At 48.1% G+C, this 8,167-nt stretch overlaps 1 protein-coding gene across 1 annotated transcript in view; it reads left to right on the forward strand.

The window, feature by feature from the left end:
* The window catches only part of ESPNL (espin like), a 48,624-nt gene extending 46,978 nt beyond the window's left edge, over positions 1-1,646 (forward strand). The window contains exon 8 of the mRNA XM_054039772.1: positions 84-1,646. Within this exon, the coding sequence (XP_053895747.1) occupies positions 84-1,646 (1,563 nt within the window). The remainder of the gene's footprint in view (positions 1-83) is intronic.
* Positions 1,647-8,167: the final 6,521 nt, after the last annotated feature.

The following is an 8,167-nucleotide window of genomic DNA, read 5'->3' on the forward strand; positions in this document are numbered from 1 at the left end:
GGGGGGGATCACCTGAAGCCCGGCTCTAGAAGATTACATTAATGACCTCCTGCAGTCTCTCACTTTCTGTCTCCCGCATGCAGAGCAGTGGAGGCAGTTCGGTGGAGATGGGGGACTGGAGGTATTCACAGGCCCACAATGGTATACTGGGCCCCTTCGGGGAGCTGCTGACCGAGGACGACCTACTTTACTTGGAGAAGCAGATTGAGAATCTGCAGCTGAGGAAGAGATGTCAGGAGTGTGAGAGAGAGCTGGGGCGCCTGGTGGAGGAGCTGCAGACCATCCTTCCTGCCCCCATTGTCCATATCACCGTCAACAGCCAACTCCTGCACCAGGATGGCCAGGCACTCCCTATCTGGTGCAGCCGCATCTCTGGCATGGTGAAGAGCATGTCTGTGCTGCTCACTAATGTAAATGGCCTGAGGAAGGAAGCGGAGACGCCATCCCCTAAAGAACCATCCAGGCCTGGTGAGGGGAAGTGTCCTGCTGGAGGCAGTGCAGAGAGGGAGATCCTGGAGTGTGGCGTCTCTGTCAGGAAGTTGAGAGGTAATTTTGAGAAACATGTTCTCCCAGGACAAAGAATGGCCTTGGAGCTCCGAGGGGTGGAGGCTATGCCTTGGGAACACTCAGGAAGGTGCTGGTCAGGTGAGGATCTTGTTTCTGAAAAGCAGTGGAGCACCAGTAAGAGCCAGAGAAAACTAGTCTGTGAAGAACATGCGTTTGGAGATATGGAGAATGCCAGTGACTCTGGGATCAGCTGCAAAGAGGCTTCCTCGGATGTGAGCAGGTCACTTGTTCCAGTGGCAGAGCCCACTAGCCTCAGGAAAGAACGAATAGTGATGCTCTTTCTGAGCCACTGGAAGAAATCTGCTTTCATGCCTTCCTTGAAAATCACGGCCAGAAAAACGCTTGAGTCCCAGAGAGTCAGGAAAATAAGAGAGGTGGAGGCTGCTGCTGAGGTCAGAAAGGAACAGATTCCTGAGGAGAAGCCGGTGGTGGAAATGAGCAAACTGGGCTATTTAATTCAGCAAAGGAGCACTATCAAGAACCTGATTGGCAACTGGAAGAACATCATCTCTCAGGTGCCCTCACGACAGATCCGGTGCCTGAACCGCCAGCAGGCTATCTATTCCCCAGAGCAGTTCCTGCCCCACGTCAATGGGGTGCCCACCAATTACAACAGCCTCACCCTTGACCTCTTTATGCTTGGTTACTTCCACATCCTGGAGCTGGACCTTCCTCAGGAGGAACGCAAGATGAGGCACCTCCTCTGCTTCGAGGTGTTCGACCACTTGGGCAGATACCCCTGGGAGACTGTGCGAGCCTTCCACAAGGCAGTGACTGATGAAATCAGTGCTGGCAAGCGAGGCTGGAAAGACAGTTTTGAGGACATTAAGTTCAGGTTTTTTGGTAACACCAAGAACCCAGTCAGGGAGCTGGAACCAAGCAGAGCATCAGCAGAAAGCACTCTAAGGCCAGTGTCCAGAGTTAGGGTTCGGAGCACTGCTCTTGAGCAGGCTGGACATGATCCAGGAAACTGTTCTGAGGTAGGCAGCTTCAACAATGATGAGATCTGCAGGTACATTGACCGCAGCTTTGCCTTCTGGAAGGAAAAAGAAGCCGAGATATTCAACTTTGAGGAGTGAGCTCTTTTGGCCATGTTGGAACTGCCTTCCCTTGGCCTTGTGTGAATGGGAGTTTGGGGGCTAGATTGCTCCGGGATGCTGGTTGTTCCTCCTCCCCATCTCTCAGATACTGCAAGGAATATGCCTAGAAGGGCTCAGAAATTTTTCATGAAGCAGGTTGCCTGGCCTGAGGGAGAGATTTCGGAACCAGCAGGAAGATTTTCCAAGGCACAAATGGGAATTAGGCACCCAGCTCCCATTGTGCCTTTGACAATCTACTCCGAGATTCTTCCTCTCTGCCTTTTCAGCTGTTAAGATGTGGGGTGCCTCTTCTTTTCAAGCCAGCTGCCATCGCTTAAACAAGACAGCTCTCCACCTATCCCCTCCACCCCAGCCCACCCTCCTTTGCTGTGCGAACAGGCGAGGATTAGCTATTCCATCTCTGGCAGGAAAATCTCCCATGATTTGTTGTTTGCATAGCGTGACTTTAAACACTGTGGAAAGATCCAGATGGAGCTGAACCTACCAATGGGCTGCCCTCTGCACAAACACTCACTGACCCTGGTACCGTGGGATGGCTTTGAGGGTACAGGGAATATCGAAGGACAAATTCAAGTGCAATCATCAATGCCAGCTAAGGAAATGATTGGCAGCAGTAAAAGGCCAGCAGCCTCATGCTAGGCTGCTGGAGACTGATGGCCCTGCATATGTCACCCTTGCCCTCTCCTGACCAGTGCAGAGACTGACATGGACTGCACAGGGAAGTACATGTGGAGTGTCTGGGCCGAGGGAAAGTGTTGTGAGGAGTTCTGGAGAGGCGCTGTTGGATATTAAAACTGAGCAATGCTCTGGCTTGGGGTGGATCTGTGGTGGTCAGCAGGCAGGGGCGGGGAATTCCAGGGAGGAAGGGGAGGGAGGAGCTCAGGTCATCTCTGGCTCGTGCTTGGAACATCATTGTTGGACTCAAGAAGGAGCTCCCCCCACCTTTTAGTGACTGGATTGTGCATCATCTCAACAAGGGCCCCAAAGGGGGAAAGTAAATGGCAGGCGTGCCACAAGTCAAAGATTACAAATAAGGCAATGGACGGGTGATTGTGAACCAATGCTGGGACTGGGCCTGATTGTCCTTTCACTTACATGTACCTACAGTGACTTCGGTGGGGTGACTCCTGATTTACACCACAGTGAGAGAGGAGAAACCTGGCACTTCCTGACCATTTCACCTCCATAGCCTGCATGAGTTGGGGTTCTGTAAAGATCCAAAATCCCCAGTGAACACCTAAGTGATTCATTAACATTCAAAAGTAGTTAAATAGCGAACAGAAAACACTACTGATTTACTAAAATTCTCCAAAAGAAAGTGTGACGGGTTGGATCACAGAAACCCCTTTGGGAGCTGCCACCCAATGTGCAAAGACTACCTCTGCTCCTGTTTTCCCTGCCAGCTCAGGACTCCAGCACCCTGTCTTGCTGAGCCAGACACTCCAGTCTGCTCCAACACAGACCCAGGGTCTGAATCACTTGTCCCAAAGCTGCAAGTTTACCTGAAAACAGCTCACAGAAGTGTGCTTGTCTTTAGCACTCAGATGCCCAACTCCCAATGGGGTCTAAACTCAAATAAATCCGTTTTACCCTGCATAAAGCTTATGCAGGGCAAACTCATAAATTGTTCGCCCTCTATAACACTGATAGAGAGATATGCACAGCTGTTTGCTCCCCCAGGTATTAATACATACTCTGAGTAAATTACTAAATAAAAAGTGATTTTATTAAATACAGAAAATAGGACTTAAGTGATTCCAAGTAGTAACAGACAGAACAAAGTAAGTCACCAAGCAAAATAAAATAAAATGTGCAAATCTATGTCTAATCAAGCTAAATACAGATAATCTCACCCTCAGAGATGCTTCAGTAAGTTTTTCTCAGACTGGACACCTTCCAGGCCTGGGAACAATTCTTTCCCCTGGTACAGCTCTTGTTCCAGCTCAGGTGATAGCTAGGGGATTCTTCATGATGGCTCCTCTCCCCCCTTTGTTCTCTTCCACCCCTTTATATATCTTTTGCATAAGGCGGGAACCCTTTGTCCCTCTGGGTTTCCACACACACCCCCCCCACTGGAAAAGCAACAGGTTAAAGATGGATTCCAGTTCAGGTGACATAATCACATGTCACTGCAAGACTTCATTACTCACTTGCCAGCACATACATATACAGGAAGACTCACAGGTAAACACAGCCATCTGCAGACAATGGGAGTCATCAAGATTCCAAACCATCATTAGTGGCCCAAACTTTACATAATTACAATAGGCCCTCAGAGTTATATTTTATATTTCTAGTTTTATATACAAGAGTGGAACATTTATACAAATCAGATGATCACACTCAGTAGATTATAAGCTTTGTAATGATACCTTACAAGAGACCTTTTGCATGAAGCATATCCCAGTTACGTTATATTCACTTTTTACCATATTTTTCTAAAACTATCCCAGTTACATTATATTCACTTATTATCATGTTTTTATAAAACCATATAGACTGCACAACGTCACAGAAAGAATCTCTCTTCCTTGGTACGTCATCTCCAGTTATGATTACAGACTGAATCATATTTTCATTTTATAATTGTTTCTTTAAAAAAAGCTCACACTTTTTCTTTGTCTAAACTTTTAAATAGTATTGATTTTCCCATGGGCTGAGGCTTAATAAACAGTTTTCTGTCTCATTGAAATCATCTCTGTTTTTCTTGACAATTCATTGAATTGGGTTCATTACCTTGGGAATAACTCAAAGGGTTGGGCACATTCTGCACCACCTGGCATCTTTAGAGACTGGAAGTCTTTCTAAAGGATATGATCGAGCCCAAACCCAAGTTCTGGGTGAAGTTCTTTGGCCTGAGTTGTGCAGGAGGTCAGACTAGATGCTTACAATGGCCTTAAAATCTCTGGATCGATGAAATTCTGAGGTTTCACTGTTACAGCCCAGGGATGAAGGAAGAAAAAGTTGCCCATGTATACTGGGAAATGAGTAGATATCAATGAGCACCCAGAAGAGTCCCAAAGGTAAGGCTGTAGGCAGGGTCTCTACTCCCCAGACAGCTCTGGGCACTCTGAGGACGCAGCACCTGATTGTACTTGCACATTCATCAGTCCTACACTGTTGTACTGTCACGCCACTTTACCCTGCTACGTGTGACCCTAGAATCAGGCTCCCTGCTGAGGGTGGGAAAGCTACAGATCTTGGTTCCAGTGTCCCTGCTGTCTTGATTTATTTGTGAGCATTCCTGTGGGAGGGGTATGGAGCCACTTAAAGGCCTCCAATCTAAGGAGCGAGATAAGTAGCATATCATACTATATTTAGCCAAGAGTAATGCGAACTGTAGATAGGAGAGGAGAAAATATATTCACTGGTGCAGAGTTATTGACTGTTTAGAACCAGGGGAATAGATTGTGTTGAAAGGGATCATTCCCTTGCTCCTCTGCACGCAGACTCAAACCACTGATCTGTTGAGCTATTTTGAATTGAATGATGGCTTTTCTTCTAATGTCCTCTGCATATTTCCACTCGTGGGATGTGCCCATTGGTGCAGATACCTTGGTCCCACAAGTGGGACTATGCAGAGTCCATCTTGAAGAACTCCAGTTAGAGGTAAGTAACCTCCATTAACAGAGCTGACCCAGAGAGCTAGGCCACCCCTTATCTGTATTTCAGTGCAGCGAAATAAATATGATTTGGGGGCTGGACGAACTGACTTACAAGTTGAGATTAAAATAGCTCAGGGGGGACTTTCAAAGTCCCTCAGCATTGACTGCCATTAAAGTCAATAGTAAAACTGCTGGTGACTTAAATGGGAGCAAAGTTAGGCCAACGCTAAGCGTTTTAGAACTCCCACCCTAAATGTATAGCTTGGCTAAATCATAGCTAAAGGGGACTGTGATGGTGAACTTCAAATGCCTGAAGAGAGTGAGCAACAGGGCAGGGGGGAATTACTTAACGTGAAAAGGGTATAACCCGGAATGATGGTCTGAACCATAGCAAGGGAAAATTTAGGTTGAATATAATGAAAATTTTTTTCCCATGGTGAGATGTACCTGGCTGCAGAAGTGCTGGAAACCCAATTGCTAGGGGATCTTAGCAACAGGCTGAACAAAGCAGTAGAAAACGTCCTGTTGTGGCCAGTCTGGCATAGGCAAGGAGATGGAGTGATGGATTAGATAGGTCTTCTCCAGCTTTGGATTCTAGAATTCAGTGACCCCCTTGCTGCCTGCCTTACAATCAACTTTTTAATGTAGGAAATATACAAAGGACTAGCGTACGCACACATGAATGCAGCATAAATATCTAAAGGGGTAGAGTGGAATTGGTATGATCATGGATTAGTAATAGACTGGTGACTGTGAGACCTGTTTGGGTACAGCTGGAATAATGCTGGATATCGTGTTCAGGCTGTCCTCAAAAGACAGAGAACACAAGGAAGGGTTTGAAGTGGAAATACTTTAAATTATACTACCATAAAAAACAAAGCAATAGCAACCAATGAGCTCTAAAGTGTGAGACTCCAGGCTGTGTGACAGCATTGCTGTTGTTGTGAGTATCCTTGTTAGAAACAGGAGATAAGTGTTCTCCAGTTTCTGTGCCACTCATGACAAGCCTGGAGCTGCAGTGAGCTCATTCAGCAGTCTATTACTGGAGTCAGGAGCATAGAGTGAAAGACAAATCTCTTTGCTGTGTCACAGAGCACTCCAGCTAGGGTGCCATCAAGTGTCAGAGACTCAGAACATTTGGGACTGAATGACCAGCATAGATCAACAAGTTCAACCCACCAGCCCCAAACCTAGGGCTGTGTCCAGGGACACAGCATCCAGCTGGAATAGTGTCTTGTGCACTGGGTAGCTCCCTGGGAGCACATGAGAGGGTGAACTCCCAGGCTAGAGGGGTTGCAGAGATTTCCATTGAGGCTTCCCACAGGGTCCAGCTCCACCCCCTATTCTGTTCTGGGGTGGAAAGGCTGGAAGGAGAGCTAGGAAGAAGTGGGGAGCTGGGGTATTTTCAGAGTGCTGATGTCACAGCTCTGTCTGTTCATTTTGTCCAACCCTGCTGAAGGGATTGAGTGATTGGTCTATGGATAAAAGCATGTGGGTGAAAGCTCAATCCAGAGGAGTATGCCGTGATGTTGGCAGGTTGGAGGAGCTGCCAGAGCACATGGTAAAGATTCTGTTGGCCCTAATGTAGAGGGGTGTCTGCTGTTTGTTAGCTGAGTTTGATATGTGGTGGTCTTGTTAGACTTCCAGCTGCTGTTAGGGAATCATATTACAGAAGTTATCAGGACAGCTTTTTCCAGGTTGTAACCCTGCCTCCTCCCTGCATGTGCATCTTGCTGTTCTCACCCTTGCACTCCGGATTACACCAGTGCAATGGGGCATGCCTTAAATCAGTTGTTCTCAACCAGGGTTCCAGGGCCTTCTGGGGGGGCCACGAGCAGGTTGCAGGGGCTCCACCAAGCAGGGCTGGCATTAGACTTGCTGGGACCCAGGGCAGAAAGCCAAAGCCCTACTGCATGGAGGTGAAGCCCGGGGACCCGAGACCCACCACCCGGGGCTGAAGCCAAAGCTGAGCAACTTAGCTTCACAGGGCCTCCTGTGGTGTGGGACCCCGGGCAATTCCCCTGCTTGCCAACCTCTTATGCTGGCCCTGGCTTTTATATGCAGAAAAACAGTTGTTGTGGCACAGGTGGGCCGTGGAGATTTTATAGCATGTTGGGGGGAACCCCTGCCTTAAATCAACCAAATGCTAAACCAGGGGCAGCCTGGTGAGAGCTCACCATCAGCACTTAATATCAGGGCTCCAGAATCTGCCTGCCTACCTGGGGATTTCCAGGTGGAGTTTAAGGTGCTGGCTCAGGACCTGCCTATCTGAGAGGCCTCTCTCCTGTCCCGTGACACTGCTGCAGGTTTGCTGGTATGCCCTTGGTACAGAAGAGGTAGGGCTGGTAGGAGATTTTGGGAAGGGCTGAGATCTGTGCGGGGTTTGGCTGGAGGTTTGGATTTGGGGCGAGACCAGGGTTTGGTGGGAAATTTCATTTTTATGAACTGGCTTCTCTTGTGCAGAGAGCTGTTGATTTGCTACTGGGTGGCAGTGCCTTGGTTGCATTCCATTGGTAACTATTGGGCTCCTGGGGCCTGGCCTAGGCCTTCTATTATTTTTTATTGGGTGAAGTAAAAAATAAATATATCTACTTTGTAATGATCAAATCGGAGCAGTTCAACGCAACAGCAGGTCCCACACCATGGCTAAGGTGATTGTTGGGATTCTCCCATGCAAGAACAACAGCAGGGCTCAGAGTTATTGCATGTGGTGCACAGACAAACATACACTGATTCCAAAAGGGGCTATGCTTTCAGCCTCGTCAGTGTCAGTGAGGGTCGGTGTTTTAGTCTAGTGCAGGGATTGGCAACCTTTGGCACGCAGCTCGCCAGGGTAAGCACCGTGGCAGGCCGGACCGGTTTGTTTACCTGCCGCGTCCACGGCTTTGGCCGATT

The sequence above is a fragment of the Malaclemys terrapin genome, chromosome 9 (genome assembly GCF_027887155.1).
Source record: "Malaclemys terrapin pileata isolate rMalTer1 chromosome 9, rMalTer1.hap1, whole genome shotgun sequence".
Taxonomy (NCBI): domain Eukaryota; kingdom Metazoa; phylum Chordata; order Testudines; family Emydidae; genus Malaclemys; species Malaclemys terrapin.